This window comes from Rhinopithecus roxellana, chromosome 7 (assembly GCF_007565055.1).
Source record: "Rhinopithecus roxellana isolate Shanxi Qingling chromosome 7, ASM756505v1, whole genome shotgun sequence".
Lineage (NCBI taxonomy): Eukaryota > Metazoa > Chordata > Mammalia > Primates > Cercopithecidae > Rhinopithecus > Rhinopithecus roxellana.
Genome location: NC_044555.1, coordinates 31,254,273 through 31,275,913, shown reverse-complemented (window position 1 = coordinate 31,275,913; position 21,641 = coordinate 31,254,273). Strand labels below are relative to the sequence as shown.

At 43.8% G+C, this 21,641-nt stretch overlaps 1 protein-coding gene across 2 annotated transcripts in view; it reads left to right on the top strand.

Moving 5' to 3' along the window:
• MAOA (monoamine oxidase A) overlaps positions 1-21,641 on the top strand; it is a 99,539-nt gene that overhangs the window by 54,752 nt on the left and 23,146 nt on the right. For both annotated transcript variants that reach the window (XM_030934182.1, XM_030934183.1), the window contains 3 exons: positions 3,002-3,106; positions 3,784-3,875; positions 19,236-19,377. In XM_030934182.1, coding sequence (XP_030790042.1) covers positions 3,002-3,106; positions 3,784-3,875; positions 19,236-19,377 — 339 coding nt within the window. The remainder of the gene's footprint in view (positions 1-3,001; positions 3,107-3,783; positions 3,876-19,235; positions 19,378-21,641) is intronic.

Below are 21,641 nucleotides of genomic sequence, written 5' to 3'. Positions count from 1 at the left end.
GTCACTCAGGCTAGAGTGCAGTGGCATGATCTCGGCTCACTGCAACCTCTGCCTCCCGGGTTCAAGCGATTCTCCTGCCCCAGCCTCCCACGTAGTTGGGATTACAGGCACCCGTCACCACGCCTGGCTAATTTTCATATTTTTTTTAAGTAGAGACAAGGTTTTGCCATGTTGGTCAGGCTGGTCTCAAACTCCTGACCTCAGGTGATCTGCCTGTCTCGGTCTCTCAAAGTGCTGGGATTACAGGTGTGAGCCACCACCTCTTCTTTTAAAATATTCCGTGGTTCCCATTTCTAAAATGATTGCCAGGCCAGATTTTCCTCTTTCCTTGAACTCTTTTCTTCTCCTGCCACCTCTGTTTATCAAGGCTCAGATCAAGGGGTCTTTGGACCTTGTGTGAAATCATACTCAAGTTGGCATCTTTCTGTGAAGAACTTCATTAGGAATGTGGGACACATTTTGTTGAGTTATATTTATACTACTTTTCTTTATGTTCCCAGACTATTGAGAATATTTATTTATTTATTTATTTATTTATTTATTTATTTATTTGTTTGTTTGTTTTTAAGACAGAGTCTTGCTCTGTCGCCCAGGCTGGAGTGCAGTGGCGCAATCTCGGCTCACTGCAACCTCCGCCTCCTGGGTTCAAGCAATTCTGCCGCAGCCTCCCGGGCAATATTTATGTTTTTTAATAAAATTTTTTTCCAAAGCAAAGATCAGTTTTGCATTAGACTATTCCTTGACTACACATGCATTTTACAGAGGAAAGTGTAATTTTTCCAGATTTCAGTTAAGGGAGGAATTATAACAAGGACCAGCTGCTCTGAGGCTGCCCCTGAGCTATTACTTAACCTCAGTCCCTCTCTTCTCCATAGCTATTTTTGTTTTCTATGTAAAATACCTTTGCCCATTTCTCTCAGGGTACGTATTAGCATTTTCCAAAGTTGTTTATGTTCCCTCAGTGGTCGTCTTCCACCCCTGAAGCGTCTTAAGTCTCCATTTTTACTCCTTAGAAACAGAAAAGGTACACGTGGAAGATTTCTAAGTTTCACATTTCAAAGTTCTCTTTCTTTTGGGAAAGAGAAAGTTAGGAAGTTTAAAAATGCCTTTAGAACAAACCTATCTCCACATTCCATCAACTGTACAGGAGGCAGGAAAGTATGTTTTATGAGCAAAGGCTTTGGGAGCAGGAAATTTCCATTCTATGAGGTACTAGCTACTGCTGCTGGGCTTTAGTTTCCTTATTTATAAAATGGAAATATCAATAGCGCTTGCCTTCACAGGACTGGAGTGAGCATTGCGTGAGATAATGCATATAAAGGGCTTTAGCCAGTGTCAGGCATGGAGAAGGATCTCAATAAATGTTAGTGATGATGGTGGTGATGATGATAAAGGATTTGGAGTCTCAAAAAGTTGTATTGCAGTGTTACAACATAACATTTTCAGATAAGAAACAAGATCACATATTCTGCCAAGGTTATTTGAATTTGCTATGTGGAAGGGAAAAGTACTTCTCTGTCACTTAATGGCCGCCATATATTCTTACTCAGGAGGTGTGCATACACGTGCTTGTGAAGTCTTGTGTCCTTGCCCTGATGGTCAGGAGTTTTGTTTTAGCCCTTTAAAAAATCCAATACAGCTCTCAGTATTCTGCAGTGCATGCAGTAGACTTTCTACAAGTAAATTATTTAATTAAAAAATCAAATTATCGTGCAAATTATACTGGTAGAAAAGATGTGGCCTTATGAACATTTACAAGACATTTATTTTTAAAGTAAAAGAAATTAAATGAGCAAATAAGGCCTTATAAACTACCTATTTCTGGTCTATTTCCTAGGGACTCACCTCACCCTTGCTTTTCTTAGCACTTTGGCTGTTACACAATGAAATGAAGTTAATAGTTTCTAATGATGAATGAGCCATCGTCATGTTAGAGGTCTTGGTACCAAGCAATAGAAACCAATTCAGGCTAACAAGAGGGAATGTACTGAAAGGAAAGGAGAAGACCTGCAGAACTGATGTGAGGCTGGAGGACCACACTTGAGAATGAGCAAAGAGCGTGAGAGCTCTGGCAAGTTAGGGGCAGGAACCATAGCCATGGTCTTTGCAGCAGGAAGCATCTGCTCAGCACTTGGCCATGGGGAAAGAAAACCCACAGTCTACTCTCTTCTCTACATGGGTGACCCACTCCATGGCCAGAGTCCTCTGAGTGTGTGACTGGCCAAACTCAGATAACAGGCTCACAGCCAGGCTATACCAGGAGTTGGGGATAGGGGTGTAGAGATTAAAAAAAAAAAATCTAACTTATAATTTTCTGTAATGGGAGCTGGTAGCTGGGACCATCCTCCCTACAGCTATACAGAAAAGAAGAGAGGCAATTTCCCAGAAAGAAACCAGGATACCACCAGGAAAGGGGAATGGATGCTTGGCAGCCCACAGGGGCAAGTGCCTGATATTCCACACTGCTCATAATCTGATTCTTTAATCAGGCATAGTGTGTAGTCTAGCCAGTCTTTATTAAGCCTTTGTAGACCTTAAAAAACAGTATGAGACATTCCGCTTAGCTATTCTTGTCCTATATGTGGTCTAAAGACGGTCCTCCACGTCATCATCCTGCTCTCGTCTCAGTGGGAACAGCTTTCTCAAGAGATTAGATGGGAATTCAGGAGTTGAGAATATTGTAGCACCAGCATTAGATACTAGGATGTGCTACCTTTATTTATGTATAATTTCCAAATAAATAGAAATAAATGTAAAGCTATTATTTACTGTAAATTAAAACCAGCCAACACAGCACCATGGAGATTCTGCACATTTTATTAAATTGGGGCCTGTACAGGTATAATGTATTCAGTTCCCATCAAAGGGAATGTTTCTGACACAGTGGAGGCTCTGGTTACTTTGAAAGTCTTAGGTTGGTTGCTTTATTGTTGTTTTAGAATACCATTCAAATTTAAGGTATTACTCTTTTTGATTGATTCTGTTTGCTTTTATGTTCTAGGGGAAAACGTATCCATTTCGGGGCGCCTTTCCACCAGTATGGAATCCCATTGCGTATTTGGATTACAATAATCTGTGGCGGACAATAGATAACATGGGGAAGGAGGTAAAATGTGTGTTCAGTTTGCACATGACCCATTACTGAAATAACAATGGCAACCATTTAATATCCTTCCATAGTGCAAGGAACATTGCTCCAGACACCAATGCATATCATTTCCAATGTACCCAAACTGCAAAGTTGGCCGTGTTTCCACTTGACAAATAGGAAAAATGAGTGCCCAGAGATTATGTAATTTACTCAAGACCTCATAGCAGGGAACCAGCATACCAACCCACTCTCTTATACAAATGCCTATGTGCCTTCAACTCTATGCTACTGAGCATTTATATGACATTTTTGCCAAGTGTCTCTACTTTACAGTTGTCTGTCTGTCTGTAATGCCATTTTAGATGTAAAGGAGGGAAGGACTTGCCACCCCAAAGCTTTTAAACTTAGTCTTAGGCTCTGTAATATCAATCTCTCAAACTTGAATTTGGGACATAAAATGGGTATTAACTTTCAATAATAATGATGATATTGTCATCATTATAATAATTACATATAAATTTGTGCATAGACATATATAATATTATCACTATTATTATTGTTTTGGCAATGGCATTAGGACATAGAATCCAAGGAACTCTACCCCACTCCCTGTCTCTTCCTGAGAAGAGGCCCTTCCTGAGAAGAGGTGGCAGTTACCATCAAACCTGAGTGGGGACTTCCTTTCTCTACAGATTCCAGCTGATGCACCCTGGGAGGCTCCAAATGCTGCTGAATGGGACAAAATGACCATGAAAGAGCTCATTGACAAAATCTGCTGGACAAAGTAAGTAGACTTTACCATTCAAAATTTACTTTTTAATCTTCCTTTCTTGTCTTTTATATCTTGCCTTGAACTGCAGTGCTTTTCTTAACAACTTACAGAAAAAACGTTAAGAGGAAACCTAGTAATCTTTCAGTCAGTAGCAATGTTGAGGGCACCTCAAAGTAGGTTAGAACAGAAAATGAATCTAAAAATGAACGAACTTAGGTGAATGAAGTAGAATTTCTTTTAATGAAAGCGTTGCGTGATCTGCAATAAAATCAGTAATTGTGTTTTCATATTCTGGAAAGGTTGCCTACAAAAGCAGTTTGAAAAGACATTTTTTTTAAATGTGATACATTTACACCATGGAATACTATGCAGCCATAAAAAAGGATGAAAGCATGTCCTTTTCAGGGACATGGATGAAGCTGCAAGCCATTATTCTCAGAAAACTAACACAGGAACAGAAAACTAAACACCGCATGTTCTCACTCATAAGTGTGGGAACTGAACATTAAGAAGACATGGATGCGGGGAGGGGAACAACACACACTGGAGCCTGTCAGGGGGTGGGAGGAGGGAGAGCATCAGGATAAATAGCTAGTGCATGTGGGTCTTAATACCTAGGTGATGGGTTGACGGGTGCAGCATACCACCATGGCACACGTTTACCTATCTAATAAACCTGCACATGTACCCCGGAACTTAAAATAAAATAAAATGATAATCCCATATAGATGTAGAATACTAGGAAATGAGAGGAAAGCTAGTCTGTAATAATAAAAATGTTTTTAATTAGACCATGTGTTATTAGTTTATGTGGGGCCTACTATGTGAAGGCACTATACCAGGCACTGAGGAATGGGGGTGAACTTCTTAGGAATAGCCCTTACCCTCATGGAGTTTATGTTCTTCTAGCAAGCAAGACTGACCTTGAACACAATTACATAATGCTAGGAGAGTTCCTGTAACAGGAAGAACCTTACATGGTCTGAGGGTAAAGGAAGCATTCTTTGATGAAGCAATCTTTAACCTGAAACTAAGGAGTTAGTACATCAACTAAGAATGAGCCGCAGGGGCAGAGGGGAGTCAGAAAAGGTGAACAGTGTAGGGCGATGGTATCTTCCAGGAATGACACACAGGGACAGGAGAGAGAAAGGAAGAGTGGATGAAGTTGGGGGGATAGTATCTGCCAGGAATAAGCCATGGGGCAGGAGAGAGACAGGAAGGGTGGATGGTGTGGTGGAAATGGTACCTTCCAGGAGTGACCCATAGGGTTGATAGTAGTGAGGCAGATGGTATGATCTAAGAATGACACACAGTGTCAAAGGGAGAGAGGGAAGGTTGGACAGTGGTGGTGGGAGGAGGGAATGATAGCTCCCAAAAACTACCCACAAAAGCAAGAAGGGATAAAGGGATAATGGAGCAAGATGGGTGGTGTTTTAGGAATGACCCACAGAAACAAGGGGAGATGGGGACTGGAAGGGTGGATGGCATTGGGGGATTTTATCTTCTGGGAATGAGCCACGGGGATTAGGGGGAGATAGGAAAGAGTGATGGGATAGGGATAGGAAGATAGTATCTTCCAGGTATGATCCACAGATTCAGAGGGGAGACAAGTATAGTGGATGGTGTTTGCCATGAATGAGCCACCAGGATAGTGGGGGAGACAAAAAGCGTTGATGGTGTGGTGGGATGGTATCTTTTATGAATGACCCCAAGGGGCAAAAGGAAGACAGGAAAGGTGGATGTTGTGGGGATATCATCCTCCAACAACCCAGAGGTGTAATGAGGAGACAGGGGGTATAGATGGTATTACCAGGGTATATCTTCCAGAAATGAGCCACAAAGGCAGGGATGAGATAGGAAGAGTGAATGGTGTGGCCTGGTTGCATCTTCCAGGAATGCCCCCACAGTGTTAGGGAGTAGGGAACAAGGATGGATCCCTGTGGGGGTATGGTATCTTCTAGGAATGGCCCACAGGGTCAAGGGGAAACAGGCAACATTAGACTGTGTGTGTGTGTGTGTGTGTGTGTGTGTGTGTGTGTGTGTGTGTGTGTATGTGTGTGTGGTGGGGAGGTGGGGTGGGGTGGGGGAGAATGAAATTTTCCAGCTATTTCTCTGTCTCTGGGGAGAGAAATGGAAGGTTGGTTTGTGTGGATGGAGATGGTATCTTCTAGGAATTACCCAAAAGGTCAAAGGGGAAAACAGAAGGGTGGATGTCTTAGGGGAAGGGGAGTTTTCCAGCAATGACCCGGAAGGATGGTGGGAAGACAGGAAACATAGATGGTGAGGCAAGATGATGTATTCCAGAAATAACCGATAGGGCAAGGGGTAGATACAAAGGTGGATGGGGTGAGGGAGATCATCTCTTCCAGTTATGACCCACAAGGATAGAGGGAACATAGGTAGTGTAGATCATTTGGCAAAATGGAATTTTCCAGGAATGGTCCATAGGGCAGAGGGTACATAAGACGTTTTGGTGGTGTGGCAGGATGGTATCTTCCAGGAATGAGCCACACTGGCAGTGGTTGAGGGGAGAAAGGAAGGGTGGATGGTGAGGGGTCATGGTTTCTTCCAAGAATGACTCATAGGATTGTACAGGAATGACCCAGAGGCGTAGCACAGGGAGAGGAAACATGACTGGTGTGGCAGGATATACCTTCCAGGAATGGTCCACAGGAGCTAGGGGATGCAGGGAAGGTGGGCTTGTTTGCAGGCATAGTTCTTCCTGGAGTAACCCAAAGGGTCAGGGGTGAGTCAGGAAGGGTGGATATTGGGCCACAGATAACTTCCAGCAATGACCAAAAGAGGTGGGAGGAGACAGGAAGTGTGGAAGGTGACCAGGATGGTATTTCCAGGAATGACCCTCAAGAGTTGGGAGAGACAAGTAGGATAGATGATTTGGTGAAGTGTTATCTTCCAGGAATGAACCAAAGGGGCAGAAGAAAACATGGTACATTGTGTTTAGAGAGATGGAATCTTCCAGGAATGAGCTACCCTGGTGGTGTTTGGGGGGAACAAGGAAAGGGTGGGCATAGTATCTTCCAGGATGACCCACAAGGCCAAGGGGGAGAAAGGACAGGGTGGATAGTGTGTTTGTAGGGGGAGGGCATGTTACTTTTCAGGGATGTGACACAGGCACTGTAGGAACACAGAGAAGGGTAGATGTTTTGTGGAGGAGGTGGTATCATCCCAAAATGACCCAGAGGGTTTAGAAAGGTGTAGCAGGATGGTATCTTCCAGGAATGAGCCACGTGGTTGGTGGTGGGGGAAGATGGGTGGTATAGAGAGATGGTATCTTCCAGGAATGACCCACAGGGGCAAGGGGGTGACCTGAAGGGTAAAGGTTGTGGAGGGGGATATCTTCCAGTAATCACCCAAAAGGGTAGAGGGAGATAGGAAGTAAAGATAGTGAGGCAGGATGCTATTTTCTAAGAATGGTCTTCAGGATGTGTGGGGTTAAGTAAACAGGAAAGGTGGATGGTGTAGGGAGATGGTATCTTCCAGGAATGAGCCACCGAGGTAGGGGTGAGACAGGTAGGTAGATGGTTTCATGGAATGGTATTTTCTAGGAATGAGTCAGAGGGCAGAGGGTAGATATAAAGGATGCATGGTACGGAGGAGATGGTATCTTCCAGGAATGAACTACAAGATTGAGGAAGGAGGGGAATGATGGATGAGCTAGGTGGATGGGATCTGCCAGGATGGCCCACAGGGCCAAAAGAAAGACAAGACAGAGTGGATAATGTAAGGGGGATAGTATCTTCCAGGAATATGACACAGGCAATGCGGGGAGGCAGGAAAGGGTAGCTGTTTTGATGAGGGAGTGGTATCATCCCTAAATGACCCAGAGCGGTAGAGGGGAGACAGGATAGTTGAATGGCAGGATGGTATCTTCCAGGAATGAGCCACAGTGACAGTGGTGGAGGTGGGAGACACTAAGGGTGTATGTGGATGGTATCTTCCACAAATGACCCACAGAAGTCAGGGAAATAAGTTTAGGCAAATGGTATCTCCTAGAAATGTGCCAAAAGGGTAGTGGTAGGGGGAGATGGGAACGGTGCATATTTGGGGGTGATACCATGCAGGAATTAGCCAGAGGGGGTAGTGGGGAGTCAGGAATCATGAATGGTGTGGCAGGATATATTTTCAAGGAATGACCCACATGAGCTAAGGGGACACAGGGAATGTTGGCCTGACTGGGGACATGGTATCTTCCTGGAGTGACTCAAAGGGTTGGGGGGAGATAAGAAGGGTGGATGTTGTGGGGAATACATTCCAACAATGACACAGAAGGATGGGGGGAGACACCAAGTGGGGAAGGTGACGCAGGATGATATTTTCCAGGTATGACCCACAAGGTTGGGAGAGTAAGAAAGATGAGTGATGGTGGGGGGAAATGGTATCTTCCAGGATAACCTTTAAGGGTAAGGGTAAACAGGACAGGGTGGATAGTGTTGAGAGGGTTATATCTTTCAGGAATGTGACTTAGTCTCTGGGGGGAAACAGGGAAGGGTAGTTGTTTTGTGAGGGAGTGATACCAAAATGACCCAGAGGAATAGTAGGGATATAGGACAGTTGCATGGTGTGTCAGGATGGTATCTTCCAGAAATGAGCCACACTGGCAGTAGTGGAAAGAGACAAGAAAGGTGGATGTTATCATTCAAGATGATATCATTCAAGAATGATCCAGAGGAATCGGGGAGAGACAGGAAGCCTGACTGGTGTGGCAGGGTATGTCTTCTGGGAGTGAGCCACAGGTGTGGGAGAAGTCAGTCAGTGTAGATGGTTTGGTGGAATGAAATCTTCCAGGAATAACCCACAGGGTCATGGGGGAAAATTGAAGGGTAGACGTTGTGGATGGAGATATCTTCCAGCAATGACCTAGAGGGATAGGGGAGACAGGAAATGATGATGGTGTGGCAGGATGGTATCCTCCAGGATTGAGCCACACTGGTGGGGTTGTGGGGGGCATGGTATCTTCCAGGAATGACCCACTGGGGTCAGGGAAGACCGATAGGGTAGATGGTTTGGCAGAATGTTATTTTACAGGAATGACCCACAGGGCAGAAGATAGATAGGAAGGATGGATACAGTAGAAGAGACGGTGTGTTCCAGTAATGACCTGTAGAATTCAGGGAGGGGGGGATTGATGGATAAGGTAGGGAGATGGTATCTTCCAGGAAGACCCACAGAGCCAAGGGGGTGACAAGGCAGACTGGGTAATATAAGGGGTATAGTATCTTTCAAGAGTGTGAACCAAGCACTGCAAGGAGGCAGAGAAGGGTAGATGTTTTAGGAAGAAGGTGATATCATCACAAAATAACCAAGAGGATAGCAGGAAAATAGAATGGTTTAATGGTTTGGCAGGATGGTATCGTCCAGAAATGAGCCAAAATGACAGTGGTGGGGGTGGCAGAAGGTATGGGTGGATGGTATCTTCCAAGAATGATTCAAAGAGGCAGGGAGAGACAGGGTACATTTGGTTTAGAGAGATGGTGTCTTCCAGGAATGAGACACCTGGGTGGTGGCAGGGGAAAACAGGAAGGGCGGAAGTGTGGGGGGATGATATCGTCCTGGAATGAGCCAGAGGATTAGTGTTGGGGGGGTTATATCAGGAATGTGACAAAGGCTCTTCGGGGACACAGGGAAGCCTAGATGTTTTAGGGAGGGTGTGGTATCATCCCGAAATGATCAGAGGGGTAGTGGGGAGATACAGTGGTTGCATGGTGTGGCAGGATAGTATCTTCCAGGAATGAGCCACACTGTGGGTGGTGGGGGAGACCATCAGGGGGATGTTGGCTGGCATGGTAGCATTGTGGAATGATCCAGAGGGACAGGGCAGAGAGAGGAAGCATGAATGGTGTGCCAGGATATATTTTCCAGGAATGAGTCACAAGGGCAGTAGGGAAACATGAAGAGTGGATGGTGAGGTGGGATGGTACTGCCCAGGAATGGTCCACAGGAGCTAGGGGATGGAGAGAACATTGGCTTGTTGGCAGGCATGGGTTTTCCTGTAGTGACCCAAAGAGTTGGGAGTGGTGGGGGAGATAACTTCCATCCACGACCCAGAGGAGAGGGAGGAGACAGGAAGTGTGGAAGATGACCACGATGGTATCTTCCAGGGATGACCCAAAGGGGCGGAGGGACACAGGGTGGATTGTGTTTTGAGAGATGGTGTCTTTCAGGAATGAGCCACCCTGGTGGTACCTGGGGGAAACACAGGAAGAGATATGTGGAGATGGCATCCTCCTGGATGACCCAAAGGGGAAAGGGGGAGACAAGGCAAGTTGAAAGTGTTGGGGGGTTGTGATAGTATCTTTCAGGAATGTGGTATAGTCACTGTGGGGAAACAGGGAAGGGTAGATGTGGTTATATCATCTCAAAATGACCCAAAGGGGTAGGGGAAAATAGGAAGGTTGGATGCTGTTGCAAGATGGTATCTTCCAGGAATGAGCCACACTTGCAGTAGTGGGGGTGGAGACAGGAAGGAAGGTGAATGTGGATGGTATCTTCCTGGAGTGACCCACAGGGGCAGTAGGTAACAGTGGATTGGGTTTAGAGAGATGGTATCTTCCAGCAATCTGCCACAAGGGTGGTTAGAGGTCCAGGGGATATTGGAAGGGTGGATGGTGTGGCAGGATGGTATCTTCCAGGAATGAGCCCTGGCAGGTGGGTGTTTTGGGGGATTGTATCTTCCAGGAATGGACCACAGGGGTAGATGGGAGACAGGTAGGGTATGGCAGAATGATATTTTCCAGGCATGACCCACAGGGCAGGGGATAGAGAAGAAGGATGGATGTTGCATTGGAGATGGTATCTTCCGGGAATGAACTACGGAACTGGGGAAGCAGGGGAATGATGGATGAGGTAGGAGAATGGGATCTTCCAGGATGGCCCGGAGATCCCAGAGGGAGTCAAGGCAGGGTAAATAATGTAAGAGGGGATAGTATCAGGAATACGACACAGGCACTATAGGGTGACGGGGAAGGGTAGACGTTTTGGGGAGGAGGCGGTATCATCCTGAAATGACCCACAGGGGTAGTGGGGAAACAGGAAGGTTGGATTGTGTGGCAGGATGGTATCTTGCAGGAATGAACCACACTGGTGGTGCTTCGGGGGACACAGGACGGGGGATGGTATCTAACAGAATGACTGACAGGGAAGAGTGGATAGTTTTGTGTAGGGGTATAGTATCTTTCAGGAATGTGGCATAGGCACTGTGGGAAGACAGGGAATGGTAGATGTCTTAGGGAGGGGGTGGTATCATCCAATGTGACTCAGGAGTAGGGGGAAATAGAAAGGTTGGATGGTGTGGCAATATGGTATCTTCCAGGAATGAACCACACAGGTGGTGACTGGGGGAGGCAGGAAAGGTGGGTGGTGTTGGGAGATGGTGTCTTCCAGGAATGACCCGCAAGAGAAGTGGGAGACAGGGTGGATTAGCTTTGGAGACAGCCACAGGTGCGGTGGCTGGGGAGACAAGAAGGGCAGATGGTGTGGAAGGATGGTATCTTCCAGAAACAACCCACAGGGATACGGGGAGACAGGAGTTTAGAGAGATGGTACCTTCTAGGAATGAGCCACATGGGGAGTGGTAGGGAGAGACAGGAAGGATGGATGTTCTGGGGGGTGGTATTCGGGAATGACATAGCTGGGAATGGGGGAGACAGGAAGACAGGAATGCTGTAGCAAGATACATCTTCCAGGAATGAACCACCAGGGCTTGAGGGAAGACATTATGATTGGATAGTGTTGGTACATGGTATATTCAAGGAATTAGCCATAGGTTTAGAGGGGAGACAGCAAGAGTAGATGGTGTGGAGGGGATATCTTCCTCTAATGGCCGACAGGTGCAAGGGGGAGATAGGAGAGATTCGTGTTGGGGGAATTATATCTTCCGGGGTTGTGACACAGGCTCTGGAAGAGGCAGTGAAGGTTGAATCTGGTTGTGGGGTGGGGGAGGGGGGAGGCAATGATATCCCCAAATCACCCATAGTATTAGGGTGGCAATAGGAAGATTGGATGGTGTAGGCAGATGGTATCTACTAGGAATGACTCTCAGAGTCAGTGGGGACATATGAAAATAGAAAATGTGTTTGCAGAGATACTGTCTTCTAGGAATGAGACACAACTGCTGAGAGGAGGCAGGGAAGGGTGTACGTTTTGGGGGCAATGGTACTGTCCAGAAATGAACCAGAGGAGTAGCAGCTAGACAGGAAGAGTCAATGGTGTGTGGCAGGATGCTACCTTCCAGAAATGACCCACAGGTACGTGGGGAGACAGGAAAGGTTGGATGATGTGGGGAGAATGGTATCTTTCAAAAATGCCTCAAAGTTCGCAGGGGAGTGGGGAGACAGCGACGGGTAGATGATGTACAGTGATGGAATCTTCTAGGCATAGAGGACAGGGACAAGCATTTGTGAAGGCCTTGAAGTGAGGATATTGGCATGTTTGAGCAACTGAGTGGACAGTGTAGCTGGACCATAGTGATGACAAGAGCAAGTGGTATAAGGGGAGTTTGGAGGACTGGTCTAGAGGCTGATAGTGCAGTATCTATTGGCCACATTCAAGATTTGTCCTTTCTCTATTGAAGGTCATTGAAGGGTTTTGAGCAGAGGGTTTTTTGAGTTTGGCACTTTTAAAAGACCTCATTGGCTATAGTGTGGAGGATACAAAAGGGGATGCAGGATGACCAAGTAAGAGCCACCACTGCTATAGCCTGGACATATTGGTAGCCTGGACCAGGGCTGTGGCAATGAAGATGGAGAGGAGAGGATGGGTGTTGAAACAAGCATATTGACGCTTAGAGAGAACCTGGATTAGCATACTTGGAGCTAACTCATAATTTCTTTTTTTTTTTAAATTATACTTTAAGTTCTGGGGTGCATGTGCACAACGTGTAGGTTTGTTACATAGGTATGCATGTGCCATGTTAGTTTGCTACACCCATCAACTCATTATTTACATTAGGCATTTCTCCTAATGCTATCCCTCCCCGAGCCCCCAATCCCCTGACAGGCCCTGGTGTGTGATGTTCCCCTCCCTGTGTCCATGTGTTCTTATTGTTCAACTTCCACTTATGAGTGAGAACATGTGGTGTTTGGTTTTGTCTTCTTGTGTTACTTTGCTGAGAATGATGGTTTCCAGTTTCATCCATGTCCCTGCAAAGGACAGGAACTCATCCTTTTCTTATGGCTGCATAGTATTCCATGGTGTATATGTGCCACATTTTCTTTATCCAGTCTATCATTGATGGGCATTTGGGTTGGTTCCAAGACTTTGATATTGTGAACAGTGCTGCAATAAACATATGTATGCATGTGTCTTTATAGTAAAATGATTTATAATTCTTTGGGTATATACCCAGTAATGGGATTGCTGAGTCAAATGGTATTTCTAGTTCTAGATCCTTGAGGAATCACCACACTGTCTTCCATAATGGTTGAACTAATTGACACTCCCACCAACATTGTAAAAGCATTCCTATTTCTCCACATCCTCTCCAGCATCTGTTGTTTCATGACTTTTTAGTGATTGCCATTCTAACTGGCATGAGATGGTATCTCACTGTGGTTTTGATTTGCATTTCTGTAAGGACCAGTGATGATGAACATTTTTTCATAAGTTTTTTTGGCTGCATAAATGTCTTCTTTTGAGAAGTGTCTGTTCATATCCTTTGCCCATTTTTTGATGGGGGTGTTTCTTTCTTGTAAATTTGTTTAGGTTCTTTGTAGATTCTGGATATTAGCCCTTTGTCAGATGGGTAGATTACAAAAATTTTCTCCCATTCTGTAGGTTGCCAGTTAACTCTGATGATAGTTTATTTTGCTGTGCCAGAGCTCTTTAATTTAATTAGATCCCATTTGTCTGTTTTGGCTTTTGTTGCCATTGCTTTTGGTGTTTTAGTTATGAAGTCTTTGTCCATCCCTGTGTTCTGAATGGTATTGCCTACGTTTTCTTCTACAGTTTTTATGGTTTTAGGTTATACATTTAAATCTTTAATCCATCTTGAGTTAATTTTTGTATAAAGTGTAAGGAAGGGATCCAATTTCACCTTTCTGCATATGGCTAGCCAGTTTTCCCCGCACTATTCATTAAATAGGGAATCCTTTCCCTGTTGCTTGTTTTTGTCAGGTTTGTCAAAGATCAGATGGTTGTAGATGTGTGGTGTTATTTCTGAGGCCTCTGTTCTGTTCCATTGGTCTATATATTTGTTTTGGTACCAGTACCATGCTGTTTTGGTTACTGTAGCCTTGTAGTATAGTTTGAAGTCAGGTAACATGATGCCTCCAGCTTTGTTCTTTTTGCTTAGGATTGTCTTGGCTATGTGGGCTATGTGGGCTCTTTTTGGTTCCATATGAAGTTTAAAGTAGTTTTTTCCAATTCTGTGAAGAAAGTCGGTCGTAGCTTGATGGGGATAGCACTGAATGTATGAATTACTTTGGGCAGTATGGCCATTTTCATGATATTAATTCTTCCTATCCATGAGCATGGAATGTTCTTCCATTTGTTTGTGTCCTCTTTTATTTCGTTGAACAGTGGTTTGTAGTTCTCCTTGAAGAGGTCCTTCACATCCCTTGTAAATTGGATTCCTAGGTATTTTATTCTCTTTGTAGCAATTGTGAATGGGAGTTCACTCATGATTTGGTTCTCTGTCTGTTATTGGTGTATAGGAATGCTTGTGATTTTTGCACATTGATTTTGTATCCTGAGACTTTGCTGAAGTTGCTTATCAGCTTAAGGAGATTTTGGGCCAAGATGATGGGGCTTTCTAAAAATACAGTCATGTCATCTGCAAACAGACAATTTGACTTCCTCTTTTCCTAGTTGAATACTCTTTATTTCTTTCTCTTGCGTGATTGCCCTGGCCAGAACTTCCAATACTATGTTGAATAGGAGTGGTGAGAGAGGGCATCCTTGTCTTGTGCCAGTTTTCAAAGGGAATGCTTCCAGTTTTTGTTCATTCAGTATGATATTGGCTGTGGGTTTGTCATAAACAGCTCTTATGATTTTGAGATACGTTCCATCAATACCTAGTTTATTCAGAGTTTTTAGCATGAAGGGCTGTTGAATTTTGTCCAAGGCCTTTTCTGTATCTATTGAGATAATCTTGCGGTTTTTGTCATTGGTTCTGTTTATGTGATGGATTACATTTATTGATTTGTGTATGTTGAACCAGCCTTGCATCCCAGGGAGGAAGCCATCTTGATCTAGGTGGATACGCTTTTTGATGTGCCGCAGGATTTGGTTTGCTAGTATTTTATTGAGGATTTTCGCATTGATGTTCATCAGGGATATTGGCCTGAAATTTTCTTTTTTTGTTGTGTCTCTGCCAGGTTTTGGTATCAGGATGATGCTGGCCTCATAAAATGAGTTAGAGAGGATCCCCTCTTTTTCTATTGATTGGAATAGTTTCAGAAGGAATGGTACCAGCTCCTCTTTGTACCTCTGGTAGAATTCAGCTGTGAATCCATCTGGTCCTGGACTTTTTTTGGTTGGTAGGCTATTAATTACTGTCTCAATTTCAGAACCTGTTATTGGTCTATTCAGAGATTAGACTTCTTCCTGGTTTAGTCTTGGGAGGGTGTATGTGTCCAGGAATTTATCCATTTCTTCTAGATTTTCTAGTTGATTTGCGTAGAGGTGTTTATAGTATTCTCTGTTGGTAGTTTGTATTTCTGTGGGGTCAGTGGTGATATCCCCTTTATCATTTTTTATTGCGTCTATTTGATTCTTCTCTCTTTTCTACTTTATTAGTCTTGCTAGTGGTCTATCTATTTTGTTGATCTTTTCAAAAAACCAGCTCCTGGATTCATTGATTTTTTTTGAAGGGTTTTTTTTTTTTTTTTTTTTTTTTTTTTTTTTTTTTTTTTATCTCTATCTCCTTCAGTTCTGCTGTGATCTTAGTTATTTCTTGTCTTCTGCTAGCTTTTGGATTTGTTTGCTCTTGCTTCTCTAGTTCTTTTAATTGTGATATTAGGGTGTTGGTTTTAGATCTTCCCTGCTTTCTCTTTTGGGCATTTAGTGCTATAAATTTTCCTCTATACACTGCTTTAAATGTGTCCCAGAGATTCTGGTGCATTGTGTCTTTATTCTCATTCATTTCAAAGAACATCTTTATTTCTGTCTTCATTTCGTTAATTCTCAGTAGTCATTCAGGAGCAGGTTGTTCAGTTTCCGTGTAGTTGTGCAGTTTTGAGTGAGTTTCTTCATCCTGAGTTCTAATTTGATTGTACTGTGGTCTGAGAGACAGTTTGTTGTGATTTCTGTTCTTTTACATTTGCTGAGGAGTTCTAATTATGTGGTCATTTTAGAATAAGTGTGATGTGGTGCTGAGAAGAATGTATACTCTGTTGATTTGGGGTGGAGAGTTCTGTAGATGTCTGTTAGGTCCACTTGGTCCAGGGCTGAGTTCAAGTCCTGAATATCCTTGTTAATTTTTGTCTCATTGATCTACTATTGACAGTGGAGTATTAAAGTCTCCCACTGTTATTGTGTGGGAGTGTAAGTCTCTTTGTAGATCTCTAAGAACTTTCTTTATGAACCTGGGTGCTCCTGTATTGGGTGCATGTATATTTAGGATAGTTAGCTCTTCTTGTTGCATTGATCCCTTTACAATTATGTAATGCCCTTCTTTGTCTCTTTTGGCCTTTGTTAGTTTAAAGTGTGTTTTATCAGAGACTAAGACTGCAACCCCTGCTTTTTTTCTTGCTTTCCGTCTGGTTGGTAAATGTTCCTCCATCCCTTTATTTTGAACCTATGTGTGTCTTTGCATGCGAAATGGGTCTCCTGAATATAGCACACCGATGGGTCTTGACTCTTTAGCCAGTTTGCTAGTCTGTGTCTTTCAATTGGGGCATTTAACCCATTTACATTTAAGGTTGATATTGTTATATGTGAATTTGATCCTATCGTTTTGATGCTAGCTGGTTATTTTGCCCGCTAGTTGATGCAGTTTCTTCATAGTGTCAATGGTCTTTACAATTTGGCATGTTTTTGCAGTGGCTGGTACCGGTTGTTCCTTTCCATAATTAGTGCTTCCTTCAGGAGCTCTGGCAAGGCAGGCCTGGTGGTAACAAAATCTCTCAGCATTTGCTTGTCTGTAAAGGATTTTATTTCTCTTTCACTCATGAAACTTAGTTTGGCTGGATATGAAATTCCGGGTTGAAAATTCTTTTCTTTAAGAATGTTGAATATTGGCCCCCAGTCTCTTCTGGCTTGTAGAGTTTCTGCCGAGAGATCTGCTGTTAGTCTGATGGGCTTCCCTTTATGGGTAACCCGACCTTTCTTTCTGGCTGCCCTTAACATTTTTTCCTTCATTTCAACCTTGATGAATCTGATGATTATATGTGTTGGGGTTGCTCTTTTTGAGGAATATCTTTGTGGTGTTCTCTGTATTTCCTGAATTTGAATGTTGGCCTGCCTTGCTAGGTTAGGGAAGTTCTCCTGGATAATATCCTGAAGAGTGTTTTCCAACTTGGTTCCATTCTCCCCATCAATTTCAGGTATACCAATCAAACATAGATTCGGTCTTTTCACATAGTCCCATATTTCTTGGAGGCTTTGTTCGTTTCTTTTCACTCTTTTTTCTCTAATCTTGTCTTCTTGCTTTATTTCATTAAGTTGATCTTCAATCACTGATATCCTTTCTTCTGCTTGATCAGTTCAGCTATTGAAACTTGTGTCTGCTTCACGAAGTTCTCGTGGTGAGTTTTTCAGCTCCATCAGGTCATTTATGTTCTTCCCTACACTGGTTATTCTAGTTAGCAATTCGTCTAACCTGTTTTCAAGCCTCTTAGCTTCCTTGCATTGGGTTAGAACCTGCTCCTTTAGCTCGGAGGAGTTTGTTATCACCCACCTTCTGAAGCCTACTTCTGTCAATTCGTCAAACTCATTCTCCGTCCAGTTTTGTTCCCTTGCTGGTGAGGAGTTGTGATCCTTTGCAAGGCGTTTTGGTTTTTGGAATTTTTCATCCTTTCTCCACTGGTTTCTCCCCACCTTTGTGGTTTTATCTACCTTTGGTCTTTGATGTTGGTGACCTACAGATGGGGTTTCTGTATGGATGTCCTTTTTGTTGATGTTGATGCTATTCCTTTCTGCTTGTTAGTTTTCCTTCTAACAGGCCCCTCAACTGCAAGTCTGTTGGAGTTTGCTGGAGGTCCACTCCAGACCCTGTTTGTCGGGGTTTCACCAGCAGAGGCTGCAGAACAGCAACTATTGCTGCCTGATCCTTCCTCTGGAAGGATCAAGGGGGCACCCACCAGATGCCAGCCAGAGCTCTCCTGTATGAGGTGTCTGTCGTCCCCTGCTGGGAGGTGTCTCCCAGTCAGGCTACACAGGGGTCAGGGACCCACTTGAGGAGGCAGTCTGTCCATTATCAGAGCTCAAACGCTGTGCTAGGAGAACCACTGCTCTCTTCAGAGCTGTCAGGCAGGGACATTTAAGTCTGCTGAAGCTGCACCCACAGCTGCCCCTTCCCCCAGGTGCTCTGTCCCAGGGAGATGGGGATTTTATCTATAAGTCCCTGATTGGGGCTGCTGCCTCTTGTTCAGAGATGCCCTGCCCACAGAGGTGGAATCTAGAGCGGCAGTAGACCTTCCTGAGCTGTGGTGGGGTCCATCCAGTTCAGACTTCCCCCTGGCTTTGTTTACACTGTCAGCATAAAACTGCCTACTCAAGCCTCAGCAATGGCGGACGCCCCTCCCCACACCAAGCTCGAGCATCCCAGGTTGATCTCAGGCTGCTGCAATAGCAGTGAGGATTTCAAGCCAATGGATATTAGCTTGCTGGGCTCAGTGGGTGTGGGACCCACTGAGCCAGGCACAGGAGGGAATCTCCTGGTCTACCGGTTGCGAAGACTGTAGGAAAAGCACAGTATCTGCGCAGGAGTCTACCGTTCTTCCTGGTACCATCTCTCACGGCTTCCCTTGGCTAGGAAAGGGAAATCCCCGACCCCTTGCACTTCCCGGGTGAGGTGACGCCCCGCCCTGCTTCAGCTCGCCCTCCGTGGGCTGCACCCACTGTCCAACCAGTCCCAATGAGATGAACCAGGTACCTCAGTTGGAAACACAGAAATCACCCGCTTTCTGTGTGAATCTCGCTGGGAGCTGCAAACCGGAGCTGTTTCTATTTGGCCATCTTGCTGGACCCTCCGCTCCTTTTCAACTCATAATTTCTTAAGCAGGAGAAAATGTTAGTTTCTCTAAGAGTTAAAGAATGCATTCCTTCAGAAATTGAATCATTGAGGTTTTTTTTTTTTTTTTTCAATTGCAGTAGAAAAACTTTCTGAACACACTAAATAGTGTTGTAAAAACATGACATTCTCTGACTCCTGTACATATTGATACCTGACTTCCACTTTTGTTCTGTAAACAGGACTGCTAGGCGGTTTGCTACTCTTTTTGTGAATATCAATGTGACCTCTGAGCCTCACGAAGTATCTGCCCTCTGGTTCTTGTGGTATGTGAAGCAGTGTGGGGGCACCACTCGGATATTCTCTGTCACCAATGGCGGCCAGGTATGGTGTGTATGTGTCTGTTCTGAAACAAGAGCTTCATCTGTGATTTTGCTTTCTCCCAGGGCAGTGTCTTGAATAATTGCTTCAGTATTTTGAAACATGAATAATTAGCAGCGTGAAATGATCTCAAAAAATTTTCTGAAAAAAAAAAATTTCTCATTTCCTTTTGTCACTCCTGAAAAGGAGTTCACAGATAAAGAATGTTTCATTTTGAATTAATTAGGTTTTGAGAATTAAGTTCCTTCCTTTTGGTGGCAGGTAAAATTAGGCTGTTTATGTAGGAGAAGCTAAATTCCTAAAAGAATTTCCAAATTCTAGAAATTGTACAATTATTGTACTTAAAATCATCTCTGTTCCAGATACAAGGTTTCTGTCCCATCTGTTTATCAGAGTTATTCTTTTATGTTAACTGTTACAGAATGGAAGTGACTGTTCTTCCTTCTAATTCACACAAGTGATTATGGCCACTCTTGCAATAGTAAATTCTGCCTTTTGGATTCTTAGTTTTTGCTATCCACTTGAATTTGCCCAGTTTCCATATCATTTCCTTTATTAATAAGTAGACTTATTTGGTTCATTGGCTGGACACATGGCGAAGCCAGAATCCTAATTCCCCGGACTCTGAGATTCTCTGCTTCAACCCTTTCTGTTATCCAAAGAGAATGGGTATCTCTGTTCTATAAATGTTGTGCTTGGATGGTATGAGGTTTAATTAGTAGCAGTTTACCTCTAACTTAGGTTCTCTGAGTTCCCAAATTCTGAGTGCACAGTACAAGGTATAGAGTCTTTCTCTGCCAAATGAATTATTCCTGTCCTGAGGAGGTCACCGGAAATCCCCAAGTTCTTATGACACCAAGAGTCATTGCCCATTTGACCCTTAGCTTTGACAAATGCAGGACAGTTGCATTTTTTAAGTGTCTTTACTTATAGGCAGAAATGCCAGATTACTCCTTTTAGCCAGTATTTTACTTTCTGAGGTATTTTGATTCATATTTGATATTTGTGTCCTTCATTCAGAGGAGCCAGGATACTTCTAGCCAAATTCTGCATGACCTTTTGGAAAATATGGTTCAGATGATTAATCTCAAACCATGATCACAATATTTTTCTAAAGAACTTAGGCTTATCCTATAATTTAATTCAACAAATACTAGACCTGGAGGGGTGGACGGTGAACAAGACAGAAACAGTTCATGATCTTTCCACCACATTAATACTCAAAATAACTCTTAGAAAACAGACCAGATTATAAGTTAAATGGTCCGGGTTTCTTGAAGAAAGACGAATCATGAATTTAGGTCTGAACCACTATGGGAATTTTTTTTCCTTTTTTTAAATTAATTTTTGAGACAGAGTCTCACTTTGTTGCCTAGGCTGGTCTCCAACTCCTGGGCTCAAGCAGTCCTCCGCCTCAGCCTCTCAAAGTGCTAGGATCACAGGCATGAGCCACCATGCCTAGCCAGGAATATTTTTTATAAAGAACTTTGGTATTGTCATTAAAACAGCAGCCAGTTACAAAAGTGCAAAAATCACTGCATGGCTGCTTATGCAGTTTTCTGGAGGAGCATGATTGAGGAATCTGTTAAGTGGTGGGCTGTGCACTTCTAACCATTTAAAGAATCTTCTGGCCAGGCGTGGTGGCTCACACCTGTAATCCCAGCACTTTGGGAGGCCAAGGCGGGTGGATCACCTGAGGTCAGGAGTTCGAGACCAGCCTAGCCAACATAATGAAACCCCATTTCTGCTAAAAATACAAAAAACTAGCCAGGCGTCATGGCACGCGCTTGTAATCCCAGCTACTCGGGAGGCTGAGGCAAGAGAATCACTTGAACCCAGGAGACGGAAGTTGCAGTGAACTGAGATCGTGCCATTGCACTCCAGCTTGGGCAACAAGAGTGAAACTCCATCTCAAGAAAAAAAAAAAAAAAAGAATTTTCTACAATTGGCTAAAAATATCCTTCTGGTTCTTACCAAAAGCATTGTGTTAAGGAGTTACCTTCTTAGATTAAGCTGGAAACATTTCCATGGTGATCATAGCAGAAGGCAGGGGGTAGAGCACTTCTGGTCTTATAAGGGCCTCTCAAGAGAACTATTTAACAATATCTAAAGGAACAAGCAGATGCTTAGCCTTCACCCTGTGCCTCCACCTTGAAACTTACAGATAGTTTTGCAAAAAGTTACTCAAGATCTGATATTCCGATTCTTTTTTTTTTTTTTTTGAGATAGAGTCTAGTTCTGTCACTCATGCTGGAGTGCAGTGGCAC